Raw genomic sequence first — 22,325 nt, forward strand, 5'->3', positions numbered from 1 at the left:
AGAGAACTTGGAACATCCTCCCTTACCTCATCCTCTTCTGAAGATTCCTGCTCCACAATCAGATCCTGCTGCTGTTGTTGTTGCAGGTGCAACAATTCCTCCACAGTCAACTCGGTAGAATGGCTTTCTACAAGCTCATCAATATCATCCTTGTCGACCTCAAGCCCCAAACTCCTGCCCATGACAACAATTTCCTCAACGACATCAGTGTCATCAGAAATTACAGGGGTAGCAGTGCTTGGACCCGCCTCTGGTTGGAAACCTTCAAACTCCCTCTCTGTGACACATGATGGCCACAGCTTACGCCAGGCAGAGTTCAATGTCCTATAGGTCACACCTCGCCAAGCTTGGTCAATCATGTTAACAGAGTTGAGGATGCTGAAGTGTTCCTTCCAGAATTCCTTTAGGGTCAACTTCGTGTCACTGGTCACTTCAAAACACTTTCTGAAAAGGGCCTTGGTATAGAGTTTTTTGAAGTTTGAAATGACCTGTTGGTCCATGGGCTGGAGTATGGGAGTAGTATTGGGGGGCAAGAATTTGATTTTGATAAAGCTGTATTCTTCTTTCAAGTCATCCTCGAGACCTGGAGGATGTGCAGGAGCATTGTCCATAACCAGAAGACATTTCATTGGCAAGCTCTTTTCAATGAGGTAAGCCTTAACCTGGGGGGCAAACACTTCGTTTATCCACTCAGTAAAGAATTGTCTTGTGACCCAAGATTTAGTGTTCGAGCGCCACATAACTGGTAGTGCACTTTTACAAATATTATTTCGTTTGAACACCCGGGGGTTGTCCGAGTGGTACACTAACAAGGGTTTGATCTTGCAATCGCCACTTGCATTTGCACACAGCAACAATGTTAGCCTATCTTTCATTGGCTTGTGACCTGGCATCTTCGTCTCGTCCTTGGTAATGTACGTATTGGCTGGCATTTTCTTCCAAAATAACCCAGTCTCATCACAATTAAAGACTTGTTGTGCGATCAAATTTTGTTCATTTATGTACCGATCGAATTCCCCCACGTATTTATCGGCTGCAATTTGATCCGAACTAGCTGCCTCCCCATGCCTAGTAACACGATGAATACCTGTTCTATTACGAAACTTTTCAAACCAACCCCTGCTCGCTTTAAATGTAAATGAATCACTTTCACTGGTACTCGGACTTTTCTTCACTAATTCTTCATAGATATGCAACGCTTTTTCACAAATGAACGCTTCACTAACACTTTCCCCGGCCAACTGTTTTTCTTTAATAAATATTAAAAGCAACTTTTCCATCTCCTCAATCACTTGTGGCCTTTGCTTAGTTACCGCCGTAACTCCCGTTGCAACATTCGCCTTCTTAATCATTTCTTTATGCTTTAAAAACGTAGAAATGGTCGACTTCGCCATTCCGTATTCTACCGCTAAATCGGACACTCGTACACCATTCTCATATTTCGCTATAATTTCCTTCTTCAACTCGATCGTTGTTCGCACTGTTTTCCTCTTCTCCTTCCCCTTAACACTCATTACTTTCTTGGGACTCATTATGAAAGCTAAAAAAGCAATTAAAAGCACTGAAAATCACTAAATCACAACGAATGCTGATCGCGCGTTGTCTGAGTGACGCTCTCGAGAGAACTGATGCTTCCCGAACAAGCGAGAGTGGCCGAGATGGCGCGATCATCACAAAGCCCATGCGGTCGTCACGTGTTCGGCTGGTCGAGTACCGAATTTTTGGTCGAGCACCGCAGCAAAAATTTCTCGAAAATTTTGGTCGAACTCCGAATTGTTCGAGTATAGAGTCGTTCGACTACCGAGGTATCACTGTATATATATATATATATATATATATATATATATATATATATATATATATATATATATATATATATATATATATATATATATATATATATATATATATATATATCTAAAGTAGGAAAATGTGATGTAGTTCTAAGGGAATAGTATGGGAAATATGTCTGGGTAATAAGCAAAGCTCTACCTCCAGTTTGTTTCTTTATTATGATCAGAGATAAATGTAAACAAAACATTGGTTGCCTTTTTTTAACGTGCTTTTTAGCGTGTTTAGAAAACGCATGATATAAAATTGCCTTTAATATTTGTGCCTGTTTTAGTTTAGGGTACTGTAGTACATGCATTAAGTGTTCTGTACATTAAAGGGTAGTTTGTTAACAGTACTACGTACAAGGGAAGGTTTTAAAAGTCTGAATATACATGTTGAATAAATAGGTAAATATGGTGTCACTACTTCACGGATTTTCACCTATCGCGGCCGCGTCTGGAACCTATCTACCGCGATAAACGAGGGTTCACTGTAATTTGTATTTTTCCTAACAGTACTTACCTCGAACTACTTTCTTAGGAGTATCTGGGATTCTCCTCCCAACCGACCAGAATTTTGTGTAGTCTCCCCTATCTCCGTTTTCTATAATGGGTCCCTCTGTGGCGGATGAATACTCGCCCTGAGGTGACCCGGGTCAGCGAGAGCGCGTGGCCAGGTCTCGGTCACCAGTAAGTTTTTGATAAATATGGTATCAAAGTCCTGTAAGACACTCGGGGAAGGATGGGTGGGCCATAATCCGAAAGTAGTTCGAGGTAAGTACTGTTAGGAAAAATAAAAATTACTTAAAATTTGTGATTTGTTCCACCACGGAGTACTTACTTCGAACTACTTTCTTAGGAGACTTATACTTTAGGAGGCGGGGTGGTCTTACGGGCCGAGAGACCTGCTGGATAATAAAGATTGAACCTAGATAAGAGGCTAGGTTCTTCTGACCACTAACGGGATATGAGACTTGGGGAGAACTACGCAAAAAACTATTTAGTGTCTAAGTAACTCACCTCTGTAAGGATCTCCGGACATGGGCGTCTCCACTGAACGTTTCACACATGGGAGGGGTAAGGGAAAAAGGGAATGGAGGGGAAGTGGGGACAAGGGGGGAAAAGTAAGGAAGGAACTTATGTCGCTTGGAATTACTTTCCACGGGCTTCAACCTTAAACCTTTTGGAGCGCAGAAATGATCGGCCCAATGGAGAAGCAGTCCAGGGACTTCCTAGTACAGTCCTTCAGGTAGTGGGTAAAGGTGGACTGCCTGGACCATGTGCCCGCCTTCAGGATCTGGCCCACAGCCATGTTCTTCTCGAAGGCTAGCGAAGTGCTCAGGCCCCTAATATCATGGGGTCTCGGCTTACCCAACACCGAGACTCCGGCACTGTCATAGGCTCTCTTAATCACTTGCCGTAACCAGAAGGAGATAGTGTTCCTGGACACTGCTTTCTTCACCATGCCCGAGGAGACGAACAGACTCTTAATCCCAGGGCGAAGCCTGGCTGTCCTTTCCAGGTATTTTCTAACTGCCCTGACCGGGCATAGCTACAAATCCCTTGGGCTGTCCGATCGCAGAATCGCTGGCACTGAAAATCCCTCAAACCTAGGGTCCCAGGAGGCTGGGTTCTGCGTCTTGGCCACGAAATCGGGCAGGAACTTGAACCAACTCCTTCCAACATTTCGCGTGCGAGACCTCGTACGACATCCCATGGAGTTCGCTCACTCGCTTAGCCGAAGCGGAAGACAGTCTTGAGGGTGAGCTCTTTGTCCAGAATGTCCCTGAGGGGCTCGAAGGGAGGCTCAGACAAAGCCTTAAGAACTCTGGCCACGTCCCACTGCGGCACTCTAGAGGAATGGGAAGAACACGATTGTTCGAAGCTTTTGATGAGCATCGAAATCTGCCAGGAAGTTCCTAGATCTAGACCCTTGAGGAGAAAGACCTGGCCCAAGGCAGCTCGGGTATAAACAAGTTTATAGGTTAGAGGCAGTAGCACCTTCTCCAATTATGGCGCCAGAGGCAACATACAGACCCAGGGAACAACAATCCTCATATTGGGTCTGTACCTCTTTTAGGTAACAATCTGCGAAGATTGATTTGCTTCACCAGAATGTCGCTTCCAAAATCGCTTTCATAGACTTGTTGTGTCTATAAGCCATCGAAATTGCCACAGCTCTTACTTCATGTGCTTTGACTTTGAGGATTGGGAACCTTTTCTCGTCACAGTTCTGGCGAGCTTCTCTTATTAAATCCTTGATAAGGAATGCCAGTGCATTCTTTGACAAGGGTAACGAAGGTTTCTTCACCGAGCACCAGAGGTTGTCTGCCTGTCCCCTCATGTTTTTTGGCCCTCTGCAGATAAAATTTTAGGGCCCTAACTGGACAAAGGCCTCTCTCCTTTTCCTGCCCTACTAAATGAGTTAACCCTGGTATGGTAAAGGATCTGGGCCATGGCTGAGAAGGATTCTCATTCTTGGCGAGAAAACCTAGTTGCAGCGAGCAGACTGCATTCTCTCCATTGAAGCCTGCATTTTTGCTAAAGGCTTGCAATTCTCCTATCCTCTTGGCTATTGCCAACGCAACCAGGAATAGGGTCTTCTTAGTGAGATCCTTCCATGAAGCCTTGTCGAGAGGTTCAAACCTGCTCGAGGTTAAAAACATCAGGACTACATCCAAATTCCAAGTGGGGGTTGGGTTGTCCTTCCTCTAACTGTCTCAAAGGACCTTATGAGATCCGAGAGATCCTTGTCTCCCAACACGTCAATATCTCTGTGACTGAAGCTAGCATGCTGTGGTATCCCTTGATGGTTGATACTGTGAACCCTCGTTTATCGCGGTAGATAGGTTCCAGTCGCAGCCGCGATAGGTGAAAATCCGCGAAGTAGTGACACCATATTTACCTATTTATTCAACATGTATATTCAGACTTTTAAAACCTTCCCTTGTACGTAGTACTGTTAACAAACTACCCTTTAATGTACAGAACACTTAATGCATGTACTACAGTACCCTAAACTAAAACAGGCACAAATATTAAAGGTGATTTTATATCATGCATTTCCTAAACATGCTAAAAAGCACGATAAAAAAAGGCAACTAATGTTTTGTTTACATTTATCTCTGATCATAATGTAGAAACAAACTGGAGGTAGAGCTTTGCTTATTACCCAGACCTATTTCCCATACTTTTCCACTTTTCCCTTAGAACCACATCACATCTTCCTACTTTAGATATATATATATATATATATATATATATATATATATATATATATATATATATATATATATATATATATATATATATATATATATATATATACATATATACATATATACATATATACATATATATATATATATATATATATATATATATATATATATATATATATATATATATCTAAAGTAGGAAGATATATGTGTGTGTTTATATATACAGTATATATATATATATATATATATATATATATATATATATATATATATATATATATATATATATATATATATATATATATATATATCTAAAGTAGGAAGATATATGTGTTTATTTATATATATATATATATATATATATATATATATATATATATATATATATATATATATATATATATATATATATATATATATATATATATATATATATATATATATATATATATATATATATATATATATGTATACACATATACATACCTACATATATACATAAATACATGCATACATATATATATATATATATATATATATATATATATATATATATATATATATATATATATATATATATATATATATATATATATATATATATATTACTGTATATATATGGGTTATGGAAAAAATCCGCGAAGTGGTGAATCCGCGATGGTCGAACCGCGAAGTAGCGAGGGTTCACTGTAATCTTTACAGATCCACTTCATGAAGAGTTTCTTGCGTCCCCTCCTCTGAGATCTCTTCCAAAGGATTGGCGATTTCCGATGTTGAACGAGTGGGGGAATCACAAGCCTCGTCCTGCTTGCATGCGTCATGCATGCGTCCAGCATGCTGCAAGGGAGCGCCATGCTTGCGTGCGTCCAGCATGCTGCGAGGGAGCGTCACGATCCTTGTCACCTCCCGTCACGCGTCCAGCTTGCTGGGAGGGAGCGACTATGAGCGCTGCAACTTGCGGCGAGTCAGCATCTCGCTGTCCTAACTTAGGTCTTATCCTGACTTCTGGCGACAAGTAGTCCAATATCATGACACCTGGCGTCACGTTGTTCCAACGCTAGACGCTCGGAACTATGACATACGCGATCTTGACGCTCTGAACTACGACGTTCACGATCTCGACGCTCTGTTTCATGACGTCCGAGGCTCTTACTTCTCGTAACAGTTCTGACTTCCAACTACTCGACGCTTGGCATGATGTAGTCCAACTCTTTGACGCTCGGCATCATGAAACCTTGACGCTTGGCTTTCTGACGCTAGGCGTCAAGGCGTTTAGAATCTTGACGCTTGAGCGTCATGACGAGCAACTCTCTTCTTGTGTAACAGGAAGAGAAAAACGTAAGACGCCAGTCTCATCTGTCAGCTGCGTCATCTGACGGCGAAGATAACACTTTTAAATCGCCTTTCCCATGGCGAGGGCGAGCGTCCTGGGAAGCGTCAACAGGTACGCACGAGAGGACAACTACTTGGGGGCTAACGCCTCTCGCCTCCCTTCGCCTGTCGACCTTCCTTATCCCAGGGGTTGGGGAGCATGGAAGAGGTCCAGGGCTAGGAGAATGAAAGGTCCGAGCAGCCGCACCCTCCACTGCACTGATTTAAGCACTGAAACTAGCACTTTTAACTCTTTCACATCAGACCATAATTTAGGCCTGCCCGCTGCGAGAGATTCTAATCTTTCGCCAAGGGCTAGAATGAGAATTCAATAGGCTATACGATTAAAATTAGTATTGCCAATACGAAATATTAAATAACGATACAAAGTATTTGTGGAACTGTAACGATCGTCATGAGTACTACGTAGCGTAAATTGACTGTAAGCTAGTTTTAATCTCTGATAATAGATCGATGATTATCTAAAGAAAGTATACTAATAGGACAAATATTTACTTAAAAATAATATATTTCCCTTACATTATAAAAATTAAATACTTATGCTTTGTAAGTTAGTATTTTCTTTACATTCCTTGCAAGAAAAAGAAATGAATTTACATATTTGCAAGTCATTCTTCGTACAGTTTACGTCACATGATGTGTGACGTCATAGTCCTGGCGGAATGATTTCCTTCCACCATCATGTCTAAAGAGTTGGTTCGTTAGTTTTTACAGTAGGGGGAAAAATTCCTGATCCTATCCCTTTCAAGCTTACAAACATAGCGATCATATTCCAAAAGAAAAAGAAAAGTACACACATACCCTCTGCATTTCTACATACTGTGTGGGGATCAAGAGCAGCTTTTGGAAGCCAGTCTTGCACCCCTTCGCACAAAATCTAACAACAGAGGCAGCCATCTTGAAAATCCAGAAAACAAGTTAAAATAAACTGTCCAAGTCGGACCAACAAAATCTATCTTATTCGTGTGAAAAAGAAATGAAAATCCAATATCAGCAAAAGCCATCAACCAAAAAAAAAAAAAAAAAAAAGCAATGGGTACTTCACCAATTTGTAGTTAAAGCAAACCCAATCAAAATAGAGCGAATTTCCAACGTGTTGCTAGAACGAGGGCAGGGAATTTCTGAGGACAAATGGGAATGGTTCCAGGTACTGTACCTGGATAGAGGGAGCACTGGTATAATCACCTGACCACCTATCGGCGATTGCCGCAAATTTTGAATTTCTGCCGTGCGCGCGACGAATCGGCGCGATAAAGCTCTATATATGTAACTACCAGGGAAGTTAATATTTAAAAATGTTGTCTTACAAGAGCAAGAATATGGATATCAACAAGTTTATACAGAAAACTGTCATAGAGGCTACATACAGTTAAAGGAAAATAACTGATAACTGCAAATTCTTCCCGCTAAATATCCCTCGCACATGATGATCAATAAACACATTTATCTAAAAGAAAAAGATAAAGATTAAAACAGCCAAATGAGGAAAGCCAGATGCACATCTATATTATAAAGTGGCTGGAAACAAAGTGGCTGCTCAGTGACCTGTCGGGTGGACGGGGCCCACTCACCACCTGGCAGTAACTACTATCTCCTCATTATGAATTTTAAAAGGTGAATTCCATCTTTGCTGAAAGCATACAGTACTCTTATTAAAGGATTGAAATTTGTATTTGTGTAGGAACAAATACTTTTCACATGATTTTGGAGCTAAAAGGCATCTAGCTGAGAGGTGCAGTGAACCTAATTATGTTATTTTCATTAGTAAAATAAATTTTTGAATATACTTACCCGATAATCATGTAGCTGTCAACTCTGTTGCCGACAGAAATCTACGGTCGGGATACGCCAGCGATCGCTATACAGGTGGGGGTGCACACAACAGCGCCATCTGTGGTCAGGTACTCCAGTACTTCTTGTCAACACCACCTCAATTTTTTCCTCGGTCCACTGGTTCTCTATGGGGAGGAAGGGTGGGTCAATTAAATCATGATTATCGGGTAAGTATATTCAAAAATTTATTTTACTAATGAAAATAAAATTTTTCAATATTAATCTTACCCGATAATCATGTAGCTGATTCACACCCAGGGTGGTGGGTGGAGACCAGCATACATGTTAACAAAGAAGCTAAGTATCCCGTATTTCATTTTATTAGTTATTCAAAAATAACATAAAATAAATAAGTACCTGGTAAGGAAGACGACTTGAACCATTACTCTGCCTTTATTAAGTACGTCTTCCTTACTGAGCGTAGCGGTCCTCTTAGGAGGCTGAACGACTCTTAGGTGCTGAAGTATAAAGGGCTGCAACCCATACTAAAGGACCTCATCACAACCTTTAACCTTGGCGCTTCTCAAGAAAGAATTGACCACCCGCCAAATCAACAAGGATGTGGAAGGCTTCTTAGCCGACCGTACAACCCATAACAAGTATTCAAGAGAAAGGTTAAAAAGGTTATGGGATTATGGGAATGTAGTGGCTGAGCCCCCGCCTACTACTGCATTCGTTGCTACGAATGGTCCCAGGGTGTAGCAGTTCTCGTAAAGAGACTGGACATCTTTAAGATAGAATGATGCGAACACTGACTTGCTTCTCCAATAGGTTGCATCCATAACACTCTGCAGAGAACGGTTCTGTTTGAAGGCCACTGAAGTAGCCACAGCTCTCACTTCATGTGTCCTTACCTTCAGCAAAGCAAGGTCTTCTTCCTTCAGATGAGAATGTGCTTCCCTAATCAGGAGCTTGAATTAGTAAGAAACTGAGTTCTTAGACCTTGGAAGAAAAGGCTTCTTGATAGCACACCATAAGGCTTCTGATTGTCCTCGTAAAGGTTATGACCTTTTTAGATAGTACCTAAGAGCTCTAACTGGCAAAGTACTCTCTCCAGTTCGTTCCCCACCAAGTTGGACAGGCTTGGGATCTCGAACGACTTAGGCCAAGGACGTGAAGGAAGCTCGTTTTAGCAAAAAACCGAGCTGCAAGGAACATGTAGCCATTTCAGATGTGAAAACTATGTTCCTGCTGAAGGCGTGGATCTCACTTACTCTTTTAGCTGTTGTCAAGCACACGAGGAAAAGAGTTTTTAAATGTGAGGTCCTTAAAAGAGGCTGATTAGAGAGGTTCAAATCTTGATGACATAAGGAACCTTAGGACCACGTCTAGATTCCAGCCTGGAGTGGACAACCGACGTTCCTTTGAGGTCTCAAAAGACCTAAGGAGGTCCTGTAGATCTTTGTTGGAGGAAAGATCCAAGCCTCTGTGGCGGAAAACCGCTGCCAACATACTTCTGTAACCCTTGATCGTAGGAGCTGAAAGGGATCTTACGTTCCTTAGATGTAACAGGAAGTCAGCAATCTGGGTTACAGTGGTACTGGTTGAGGAAACTGCATTGGCCTTGTACCAGCTTCGGAAGACTTCCCCTTTAGACTGATAGACTCTGAGAGTGGATGTCCTCCTTGCTCTGGCAATCGCTCTGGCTGCCTCCTTCGAAAAGCCCCTAGCTCTTGAGAGTCTTTCGAAAGTCTGAAGGCAGTCAGACGAAGAGCGTGGAGGTTTGGGTGTACCTTCTTTACGTGAGGTAGACGTAGAAGGTCCACTCCTAGAGGAAGAGTCCTGGGAATGTCGACCAGCCATTGCAGTACCTCTATGAACCATTCTCTCGCGGGCCAGAGCGGAGCCAACCAACGTCAGCCGTGTCCCTTTGCGAGAGGCGAACTTCTGAAGTACCCTGTTGACAATCTTGAACGGCGGGAATGCATACAGGTCGAGATGGGACCAATCCAGCAGAAAAGCATCCACGTGAACTGCTGCTGGGTCTGGAATCGGAGAACAATACAACGGGAGCCTCTAGGTTATCGAGGTAGCGAACAGATCTATGGTTGGATGACCCCACAGGGCCCAAAGTCTGCTGCAAACATTCTTGTGAAGGGTCCACTCTGTGGGGATGACCTGACCCTTCCGGCTGAGGCGATCTGCCATGACATTCATATCGCCCTGAATGAACCTCGTTACCAGCGTGAGCTTTCGATCTTTTGACCAGATGAGGAGGTCCCTTGCGATCTAGAACAACTTCCACGAATGAGTCCCTCCCTGCTTGGAGATGTAAGCCAAGGCTGTGGTGTTGTCAGAGTCCACCTCCACCACCTTGTTAAGCTGGAGGGACTTGAAGTTTATCAAGGCCAGATGAACCGCCAACAGCTCCTTGCAATTGATGTGAAGTGTCCTTTGCTCCTGATTCCATGTTCCCGAGCATTCCTGTCCGTCCAAAGTCGCACCCCAGCCCGTGTCTGATGCGTCAGAGAAGAGACGGCGGTCGGGTTTCTGAACAGCCAAAGGTAGACTTCCTTGAGAAGAAAGCTGTTCTTTCACCACGTGAGAGTAGACCTCCTCTCTTCGGAAACAGGAACTGAGACCGTCTCTAGCGTCATGTCCTTTCTCCAGTGAGCAGCTAGATGATACTGAAGGGGGCGGAGGTGGCGTCTCCCTAACTCGATGAACAGGGCCAGCGATGAAAGTGTCCCTGTTAGACTCATCCACTACCTGACTGAGCATCGGTTCCTTCTCAGCATGCTCTGGATGCATTCTAGGGCTTGGTAGATCCTTGGGGCCGACGGAAAAGCCCGAAAAGCTCGACTCTGAAGATCCATACCCAGGTAGACAATGGTCTGGGATGGGACGAGCTGGGACTCCTCAAAATTGACCAGGAGGCCCAGTTCCTTGGTCAGATCCATAGTCCATCTGAGAATCTCCAGACAGCGACGACTTGTGGGAGCTCTTAAAAGCCAGTCGTCTGACGGAACCGGACACAAGATCATGGTACTGGTGCACAGTCTGTGAACTGTCAACCATGGGGAAGCGAGGAAGTACAGCGACAACCCGAAACTGTCTAGACTGTCTGGGTTGTACAGACAACTCCTTATCAGGTTGTTCCCAGTGACACACAGACTCCGTAAACAAAAAGTCCTCTAACAAGGACTAAGCTTGGACTGCATGTCTTGCAACAAAGCTCAAGGTCTATGGGAGCAGGTGTGGTAACAGACGGGGTTAGCGACTGAAGTGGAACCATTACCCTCCCTGGAAGCATGCTATGCTTAAATAAAAGTCCATAGGAGGCTAAGCAGCTAAAGGCTCCTCTCCAAATGACAGAGTCCTCAAGGGAATATCAGAAGGAGGGAGAATAGCACTTTCTCATCTACAGGAACCATATCCGAGAAAAGCTAAGTTCTCTCAGTGAGGGTTTCACTGGTGCAAAAGCAGCAGACTAGAAGGCAACGTTATGAAACTGCTTGACAGTCTTGTGAGTTGGCAACAACCAAAGATGTGTGACTGAGGAGCATGCGGTAAGGTATGCAGAGCATGCTGTATGCAGAGCATGCTGTATGTAGAGCATGCTGTAAGGTAAGCAGAGCATGTTGCATGGCGTGCGGCTTATGCTGCATGGGATGAGGCTCATGCTGCATGGGATGAGGCTCATGCTGCATGGTATGAGGTTCATGCTGCATGGGATGAGGCTCATGCTGCAAGGGATGAGGCTCATGCCGCATGCGTTGAGGAGGATGCCGCATAGTATGAGGCTCCTGCCTCATGGGTTGAGGCGGTTGCCGCATAGCATGAGGCTCCTGCCTCATGGTTTGAGGAGGGTGCCGCATAGCATGAGGCTCCTCATAGCATGAGGCTCCTGCCTCATGGGTTGAGGAGGATGCCGCATAGCATGAGGCTCCTGCCTCATGGGTTGAGGAGGATGCCACATAGCATGAGGCTCCTGCCTCATGGGTAGAGGAGGTTGCCGCATAGCATGAGGCTCCTACCTCATGGGTTGAGGAGGATGCCGCATAGCATGAGGCTCCTCATAGCATGAGGTCCCTGCCTCATGGGTTGAGGAGGAAGCCACAAAGCATGAGGCTCCTCATAGCATGAGGCTCCTGCCTCATGGATTGAGGAGGATGCCACATAGCATGAGGCTCCTGCCTCATGGTTTGAGGAGGATGCCGCATAGCATGAGGCTCCTGCCTCATGGTTAGAGGAGGTTGCCGCATAGCATGAGGCTCCTGCCTCATGGGTTGAGGAGGATGCCGCATAGCATGAGGCTCCTCATAGCATGAGGTTCCTGCCTCAAGAGTTGCGTCTGCCTCAAGGGTTGAGGAGGTAGCTGCGCAGAGAGAGGCTCTTGCCTCAAGAGTTGAGGCGGTTGCCGCATAGCATGAGGCTGTTGCCTCAAGGATGGTGGAGGTTGCCGCAACGCATGAGGCTGCTGCCTCAAGGATGGAGGAGGTTGCCGCAACGCATGAGGCTCCTGCCTCATGGGTAGAGGAGGTTGCTGCAAAGCATGAGGCTCCTGCCTCAAGGAAAGTGGAGGTTGCTGCATAGCGCTGGTACCTGGCAACTCCCAATGCGGCAGCTCACGCATGGAGGAGCCTCAACATCATACATCTGGCAAGGTGGACTGCGCAGAGGTGGAGGAGCGCTCGCAGGAGGAGGTGTGCTAACCTTCTCTGCCCGAAACTCCTGCATCAAAACCGCAAGCTGAGACTGCATTGTCTGCAGCCTAGACCACTAGGGTCTATGAAAGACAACAACAAACGGAGCTACTGTCCGTTGAGACTGAGGGTCTAAAACAGCTGGTGCGGCAACAGACGGAGTTACTGCCTGTTGCGGTACCACCTTGCCTCTCTGGGAGGTGTGCAGTTGTCGTACTGCAGCAAGTCCGAACTGACCCAGTGCTAATTGGCTACACCTAGGAGTTGGACTTGCGCGGAAGGGACCGACTTGCACTTAAAAGCTGCAAGATTTGGTCCATGGTTTCTGCGAGAAACCTCTTCCGCAGACGAGGAATAAATGGGCTCTCTCGTCTTTGTGTGGGTGGGGTGATCACGTCGGCTACGTGAGTTGGTTACACCCGAAACCACGGAGGGAAACGTCTGTTCGTCGATCAAGGCCTGATGAACCCATAAGTCCTTCAACGTTACTTCTCCCCTGGGCTTGGGAGCTTGTAAGAGGTCCCAGACTAGGCGAACAACTGGCACGAACAGACGAACCCTCGAACGCAACACTGTAACACTTTGCGCTTATCACTTTATTACTTTTGATTTTCTGTTTGCACTTATTTCACTGAACTCGAAACTTTAAGTGGTTTGTACCTGAAACACGCAATTCTATCCTTCATTAAAAGTTAGTAATTGCGAAAACAGTATTACAATGTAACAGAAAAACATAATGAAAGATAAATAATTCAGTGGCTGGAAAAGAGACTAAACACTAGATCAAATAAACTACGTTTAAAATCTCTCACCGCATAAAGCCTGGGAACAAGAATAAAACTCTAGAAACGTTTACCTTCTTCCCCAAAAGAGACTAGGGAGAAGAGCAAAAACGATAACAACGTTACCCGCTTGAACGAAACGTTTACCCTCCTCTCTCTCCCTCCGTCTCTATCTCTCTCTCTCTCTCTTGACTTAGAACCTGAGAGAAGAGCCCAATTATATATATCGTTAAAACATATTATTGTTAAAGGAAAAAAACTGAAAGATTTCCCAAATAAAATGTTCCTTTATTAGAATTAAAACCATTTAAGCTAAGAAAGAATGAACAAAACGCTAGAATCGGTTTACTCTTACTGCAACGTGAAACCGTGAACTCTCTCTCTATCGTAACGATAGAGCGCAAGTTGAACGTTCTGAACGTGAACAACTGCAGAGACAAAACAAAACGTTAGTTCAACTTTGAAAACAGTACGAGACTATCAAAGAAAATCTTTCAAAAACATTAAAATAGCATAAAATGTTAACAGGTAAAAACGAAATGACGGGCTCAATGTTAATTAACTTCGGTTCCAAGAAAAGACCGCCTACTATTAGGAAAGGTCGCATATAAACAAAACATAAAAATTAATTTTAATAAGTTTATAATAAAAGGAAGTTAATCGAAGAGGCCTATAAAAGGCGGAGAGATAAAATAAATCTATAACTTTGTTGAGCAAAATTAAGAAAGAGAGTCTATACTCTCTTCGACACCAACACTTCCGTCTAAGGGAAGGGTCGGCCATTTAAAAGTGAAAGAGAGTTCATACTCTCTTCGTCACCAAAATTAAATCAAATTAATTCCAAAAAAAACTTGCTAAGCTAATGATAAAGCTTCCTGAATAGCGAAGGCTAAACTCTAGAGCAAATACATCACCAAATCGTGAACAATAACTCCAGAATCAACAGCGTATCCATGTAGGTCTAGCCGGAGGCACGACAGAGGAAAAATTGAGGTGGTGTTGACAAGAAGTACTGGAGTACCTGACCACAGATGGCGCTGTTGTGTGCATCCCCACCTGTATAGCGATCGCTGGCGTATCCCGACCGTAGATTTCTGTCGGCAACAGAGTTGACAGCTACATGATTATCGGGTAAGATTAATATTGAAAAAAATGGATTCATATTGTAGAAGAATATAAGAGACCTTAATCATTCTTAAAAGTAAGTCCCTCTCTAAAATGTACTTACCTATTAATGGTGCAGTAATTTCTACACCTTCTAAAACACTTTGCTGTGGGATACAAATAAGCCAGTGGGGTCCACACCACTCTGACAGACGTTCTTCATGATGTTCCTGTTGGGGGACATATCATTGTGTTACAACTGATATTTTCTTTAAATATTTCATATTTATACACTAAAAGATTTCAAATGAATCACTATTGTAAAGTACTGTACAACTGAAATGAAAAAGCAAATTGAAATATTGGCTCGATGTTAAACATACGTAACCAACAGACTAAGCTTGAACAGCTATTTGTTTCAATCAATCATATTATGACAAGAGAACAAAGGTCTCCAAAAATATACCCATGAGGAAAGGAAATAGCAAATAAACTATGAACTAAGCAATATTAACCTAAATATGACAAATTCATAGATAATTTGTATTTTTCCTAACTATACAAACCTTAGCTATTTAAAAGGGGTTATTACTTTCGGTGTAGCTGAAATGACAAGCCATTAGAATTTTAGCGAGGGTTTACTACCCCACCGCTAGTTAGCCGGGGGGGGGGGGGGGGGGGGGGGGGTGTTAGGGGAGGGTAGCTTGCTCCCCCCCCCCCACACACACCTGTGCTTGAGCTCACTTTGCTTGGAGGTAGGACTTCAAGGGGGATAGGGCTGGCAGGCAAGTTTGATTAAATAGCTAAGGTTTGTATCGTTAGGAAAAATACAAATTATCTACGAATTTGTCATTTGTTCCGTACCTGACATACAAACCACGCTATTTAATAGGGGTGACTCACCCATTAGGAAGGGTGGAACGTCCCAGCCAGTATTGGCTTTTGGCTTTGCCCGGGGGCTCATTATTTGAGTGTGTCAGCACTCAACAATAAGGAGTCCCTGCACCTCGCTAAAACCTTGCTACACAAGGACTGCGGCCTACGCAAGCTGTGTGTGAAGGTATAATAAAGTGTGACACGTCCTAGGAAGTTGACCTGTAGTCCTTTAGATGGAAACTTAAGGCTAGATCTCTCCCAATACCACCTCGTCAGGGTATGGGGACGTGACAGTATTAGCTTAATACTAGGAACACAAGGAAACATGGTTTACCTGCAGTGGTTTGAGGTCAGCTGTGCAGAGAACCCAGGATGCTGCTTCCCCCAAGAGAGGGGAAGATGAAGAGGAGAAGAATAAGGGCCAGACATACCTTTTCATTCATGCAGACTAAGACCGGGTAACAATGCCCTCAACCTTCTGCTACTTGTCCAATAAGGAGACTGAGGTTTTAAACCAGCTGTTGTGCAGCCACCACAGGGCCGATAGATAGAGAACGTATCGAGCCTCCTGTGGGTCACGTCTTGCAGGTAGTGGGCTGTGAAAGTCGTCTGACGCTTCCACACCCCAGCCTGAACAACCTGCGTCACTGAGAAATTCTCCTTGAAGGCCAGGGACGTAGCTACGCCCCTGACATCATGTGCTCTAGGGCGACGTGACGGAGGAGGGTCTGGATTCAGGGACAGATGGATCACCCTACGAATCCATGCCAAGATGGTGTTCTTGGTGACCCTCCTCTTAGTCCTCCCAGTGCTAACGAACAATGCTTGCACCTGAGGACGGACTGCAGCCGTTCTTTTGAGATACAGCCTCAAGCTCCTTACTGGGCACAGTAGGAGATGGTCTGGGTCATCTGTTACAGAACGGAGACTCGAAATCTGGAAGGAGTCAAACCTAGGGTCCGCCACCCCCGGATTCTGAGTCTTAGCAATAAACTCAGGGACGAATTTGAACGTTACCTCCCCCCATCCCCTTGAAGGGGCGATGTCATACGAGAGACCATGAAGTTCGCTAACTCGCTTGGCCAACGCCAAAGCTAGTAGGAACACCGTCTTCCAAGTTAGGTGGCGATCTGAAGCCTGGCGTAATGGTTCATAGAGAGGTTTCTTAAGAGACCTGAGAACTCGAACCACGTTCCATCGAGGAGGTCTCACTTCCGACTGAGGGCAGGTAAGTTCATAACTTCGTATGAGTAGGGATAGTTCCAGTGAGGAAGAAATCACAAATTTCTAAGTAATTTGTATTTTCCCTAACATACTTACCGAGAACTACTTTCTTAAGAGTACCTGGAATCTCCTCTCAACCGACCAGTTTTATGTAGTTTACACTACTTCCGTTTTCTGTGATGACCACCTCAGGCGGAAGGATACGTGCCCTGAGGCTAGTTCCGAGCCAGGTCGCGTGTTAGCTTGGGTCTCGACCCTCAGTAAGTTCTCTAGTTGTGTCGTGATACCATCTCGACGCTCTCCTTTCTCAGTGCGACCCTTTGTGTCCCCGACTCGCGTGTCCCACATGTCTCCCACGTGGTATCCCTGTACTTTCCCTTGTGTTCTTGCATGTTCGCTTGATTACCTTGTGCTTTCCCTCGTGCTTTTCCAAGTATATTTCTTATCCTTTCCCTGCGTTCCTGTGTCTTACGATGTTGTGATAGTGCATCATGGGCCTGGGCCTAGAGCAGGGAAGTCATGTGGAGCGTTTTTATCCAAGCCGAAGGTTGACCCGCATTCCCTTTGCTCTTCGTGTAGGGGTAGACTGTGCTCTCCGTCGGACACGTGTCCGGAGTGTGTGTCGTGGAGTGAAGTCCAGTGGGTTCGTTTTAGTACGAAGAAGTCCTCTAAGCGATCTCCCAGGAAGGCAAGCACCTCTTCGCCCTTGACGTCGCCAGGAGGGAAGTCTGACGGTGTTTCTCTCCCATCTTCCTCTACCCAGAGTAAGGGGACGAGGTAAGTTCGTTGCGGAGAAGAAGCCGATGGCTCTTCCCCAGGAGTCTAGTCTTCGAGATATTGGGATTGCTGATTCTTTGCAGGCAAGTGGGGGCCTGAAGGTGATCTTAGTGGGGGTCTTAGAGACTCTGCCCTTGTGCTTGGGGGGCACATCTCGTCAGATGACCCCATGTGGGATAAAAATGTTCCTGTTTCTTCGCCCACGTCATGAGCTTGTATTTCAGGTACCTCCACAGCTGATGGCATCCAAGATAAAGAAGACTCTCCGGTAGCGGATCCCTTCGGATGGGGACCCCCGAGGACTCCCTGTAGGTCCCCGTTGAGGATGGAAGAAGGCCTTGGTTCCTGGTAACCCAACGTAGAGCGACCGAACTCTCCCCCAGCTCCTCTTTCGGCGGTTCCTGACGTGTTTCTGCAACCTTCGACCTCCGGAACCCAGCAAATCACGAAGCCGTCTATTCCCCATGCGCCTGCCCCTCCGTCGTGTTATGAAGAGTCGTCAGAGTCTTCAGCAGCATGTCCATTCCTTTAAGCCTGAAGGCTAGACTTAAGGCTGAGCGATAGCCTTTCACCGCCGAGATTGAAAGGCGCATTTCTTTCCGCAAATACACAAGGAACTCCGCTATTGGTGGAATAGTGGCATCAAGTGGAGAGAGAACCCTTCCACGACACCAACCACAGAAGACTTTCCACTTTGCCTGGTAGACAAATGCGGATGATTTTCGCAGATGTCCAGATATCCTGATCGCAACTTGTTGCGAAAATCCTCTCTCAGCGAGGAGATGCTGGATAGTCTCCAGGCGTGAAGTCGTAGCTTCAAAGCTACGGTTTTGTGGAAGATGTTGGCATTTGGTTGTCTGAGTAGATCGTGTCACGAGGGAGTTCTCACGGAAGTTCTGTTAGGAGTTGCAGAAGGTTCGGAAACCATTCCGCGTGATGCCATAGTGGAGCTATGAAGGTCATTGAAATATTGACCAATATTCTGGTCTTGTTGAGCACCCTCCACATCAGACAGAACAGGGGAAAGGCATACACATCGATGTTGTCCCACCGTTGTTGAAAGGCATCTTGCCAGAGCACCTTGAGATCCGGGACTGGGGAGCAGTATGGCGGGAGCTTGAAATTCAACGCTATCGCGAACAGATCCACCGTCGGAGAACCCCACAAAGTCAGGACCTTGTTGGCTACTAGATGATCCAAAGACCACTCAGTACTCACTATCTGAGACGCTCTGCTCAGATTGTCGGCGAGCACATTCCTCTTGCCTGGAATGAAACATGCCAATAGTGGAATCGAGTGGACTTCGGTCCATCTCAGTATCTCTACTGCAAGATGGGATAGCTACTTCGAAAAGGTACCTCCTTGCTTGTTGATGTAAGCCACTACTGTGGTGTTGTCACTCATCACCACCACAGAGTGACCAGCCAGGTATTGTTGGAACTGTTGAAAGGCCAAGAAAACGGCCTTCATCTCTAGAAGATTTATATGGAGGCACTTTTCTGATTCTGACCACAGGCCTGAGGTCCTGTGGTGAAGAACGTGGGCCCCCCACCCTTTCTTTGAGGCGTCCAAAAACAGCATCAAATCCGGGGGAAGGACGGGAAGATCCACTCCTCTTCGTAGGCTCTCGTCTGTCACCTACCATTGGAGATCCGTCCGTTCCGCAGGTCCCATAGGGATCATGACGTCCGAAGAATCGTAACCTTGATTCCACCGGGACTTGAGTCGCCACTGGAGGAATCTCATCCTGAGGCGACCGTTGGGAACTAGAAGAGAGAACTTCTCGAGATTTACCATGATCCCCAGATCCTGGCAAAGTCCCAGAAGTTTGTCTCGGTGTTGAAGAAGGGATGACTCCGAGTCTGCTAAGATCAGCCAGTCGTCCAGATAACGGAGGAGACGGATGCCGATCCTGTGTGCCCACGACGATATTAGGGTGAACACTGGTGAAAACCTGTGGTGATGTGGAGAGACCGGAACACAGCACCTTGAACTGGTACTCCTTGTTGTCTAGGCTGAATCTTAAGTACTTCCTTAAAGATGGATGGACTGGGATCTGGAAGTACGCGTCCTTCAGATCCAGTGTACACATGAAGTCTTGCGGTCTCACTGCGAGTCTGCGGTCTCCATGCTGAACGGAGTTTGTTTGACAAACTTGTTTAGAGCCGAGAGGTCGACGACCGGTCTCCAGCCTCCAGACGCCTTCTTTACAAGATAGAGTCAACTGAAGCAGCCTGGGGACCCGTCGAGGACCTCTTGGAGAGCGCCCTTCTTCAAGATGGTCTGGACTTCTGCCCGAAGGGCCTGCCCCTTGCTGATCCCATGGCAAGGGAGCTCAATGACACTGGATTCATCATCAGGGGAGGTAGAGATGTTGTGAATGGGACGCGATATCCGACTGATTACGGAAATCGTCCAGGAATCGGGCCCGAGTTGCTGCCACCTGTCTGCGCAACTTTGTAGGCATCCCCCCCTGGTGGACATGCATGGGGACTGCCAATCCTAGCGTTTGCGGCCTCGGCTGCTCCCTCTAGGATTTTTCCCTCCCCTGGAGGACTTCTTGCCTTGTCTTCGCTGCCATTGTAGGTTTCGTGGTCTTGGTAGGACGGGGCTGCTGTGGTGCTGGAGGCTTATAGGGTTGAGTGTCAAAGCCCTATGTAGGAGGGAGTCTTGGTGGGACTTCCTACACCTCTCAGCAGCATGCTCCACGTCTTTAGGCTCAAACAGATTCGTTCCCTCCACGGAAGAATGTCTGAGCCTGCTTATCTCGGTGCTAGGGACCTTCTGATGGAACCTCTCAGCCACCGCATCCCGACGTTTCAGGATGGTGTTCGCCCAAAAGTTCGAGACTTGGTGGGCCAGAAACACGATCGTACGAGTGCCTGAGAGCAGGAAGGTCTCCATAGCTTTCCTGGTACGTTCTTTGGAGAAATCATCCGAACGTATCAGGATACCTAAGGTCCCTAACCAGATGTCAAGCCACGAAGTGGCCTGCATAGCACACTTCGCAACCTTCTCCTGATTAAGGATCTCAGTCGCCGAGAATGAGACCTGCCGGTTGGAGAGTCTCTCAAGAGGGACTCCCCTGGTAAGCTCTTCCAAAGAATGGTGAAGGGGAAGAGCTAAACAAGGCTCCTCTAAGATCTCAAAGTACCTCCTCTGCTGAACGCGAGGAGGTGGGAGAAGCTTGTTGCCAGCACTGGATCGGCTGGAGGAGGCTAGCTCAGAGAGCTGGACCGCGATCTTGTCCCTGGTACTCTTAAACCCGAGACCAGGGCAGAGCCACACTGGCCTTAGAGGGTTTTTGAGTCCCAAATACTCGGTCCAAGACCGTGTCTTTGCCCTCTCGAGGAGGAATCTCTGGGTCAGCAAACCCATTGAGAGTCCTCATAAGGGTCAGAACTTGCCAAAATGCATGTTCTGACACCTGTAGCTCTCCTCCGGATGGACTCGCAGCGAAGTTTCCAGTCCCCAAAGGCTCTTCTTGGGGAGAATTGCGGACGTTCTCCGAGTGACTGGCTGGCTTCGTTCTAAGTCTTGTCAAGGACTTCGGAATTGTTTTAGAGTCCTTTGACTCCTGCCTCGAAGGCTTACAAGGAGACAGCTTAGTCTTCGGAGAAGTCACCGCGTCCGAAACTCTTCTTTTTCTCTTCAGGGGGGTAAACGCAGCCAAGGATTTGTGGCCCAATTCAGAGAGAACAGGCTTGAAGGCCTGTGCAACCGCTCTGACTAGTGCCCCAAACCAAGGCTGCTGGCTGACAGCTGCACTGTCAGACACTCCCTCTGGAGGGACAGGGATCGACCGATCCTGGGAGGAGTTTCCATAGGGGGGTTCGCCTGTAAAGAAAAGGAAGAAGAAATGTCCCTGGACCTTTCTGGGACCTTCGCCCCCACCGGCGAGCGCACTGTTCTGCGCTGGCGGGGGGGTCGGGGGAATATGGCGATGGCGACCATGCCGTGCGTTGTCCTGCAGCCTCACGCGTGGAAGGGTATTGACGATCGTGCTGGGGGGGAATACCCAGGGTCGCGAGCGCGTGGGAGACTACTGATGCGCACACGAGCAATGGCGCGTAGAAGCGTGCGCAGGAGACACAGGAGAGTGCGCAGAAGGCTGATTGTGCGCTCACGCATGCGAGGGTGAATGTTTACGCGCGCAGGATCAGGATGAAGAGTCCGTGGGCGTGCGGGCAAGAGATCGCGCGCCCCAGAAGATGTCGTAGGGCGCGCGCGCAGGAGAGATATCCCTTGCGCGCGAGCGCGCAGTCGGAACCTGCGTTCGTTGGCGCGCTTCTTGTGGGCGCACGTCAAGCTGGTAGGTGAATGCGCGCGATTGCGCGCTGGCGAGCGCTGACGAATAGGAGAAGTCTTAGACTTCCCTACCACACCCAGATCCGAAAATCGTGGGCGTGCAGAAGATCGTTGGCGCACGGGAGACTGCGGGCGTGCGGGAGACTGATGACGCACAGGAGCGCGTGCGGGAGACTGCTGGCGCAGACGCGCAGGATCAAGGCATTGAGCACGCGGGCCTGTACCAGTCGTAGGGCGCGCACGCGCAGTAGAAAAACCCCTAGCGCGTGAGCGCGCAGTTGAAGCCTGTGCTGCTCGTGGGCACGAAGAGGATAGGCAAGTGCGGCCGGA

The 22,325-nt window shown here is 46.5% G+C and overlaps 1 protein-coding gene across 1 annotated transcript in view; it reads right to left on the bottom strand.

Moving 5' to 3' along the window:
• LOC137640065 (uncharacterized) overlaps window positions 1-22,325 on the bottom strand; it is a 201,513-nt gene that overhangs the window by 175,408 nt on the left and 3,780 nt on the right. Inside the window, exon 2 of the mRNA XM_068372495.1 lies at window positions 14,935-15,040. Coding sequence (XP_068228596.1) covers window positions 14,935-15,040 — 106 coding nt within the window. The remainder of the gene's footprint in view (window positions 1-14,934; window positions 15,041-22,325) is intronic.

Source organism: Palaemon carinicauda, chromosome 4 (genome assembly GCF_036898095.1).
Source record: "Palaemon carinicauda isolate YSFRI2023 chromosome 4, ASM3689809v2, whole genome shotgun sequence".
In the NCBI taxonomy this organism is placed as follows: domain Eukaryota; kingdom Metazoa; phylum Arthropoda; class Malacostraca; order Decapoda; family Palaemonidae; genus Palaemon; species Palaemon carinicauda.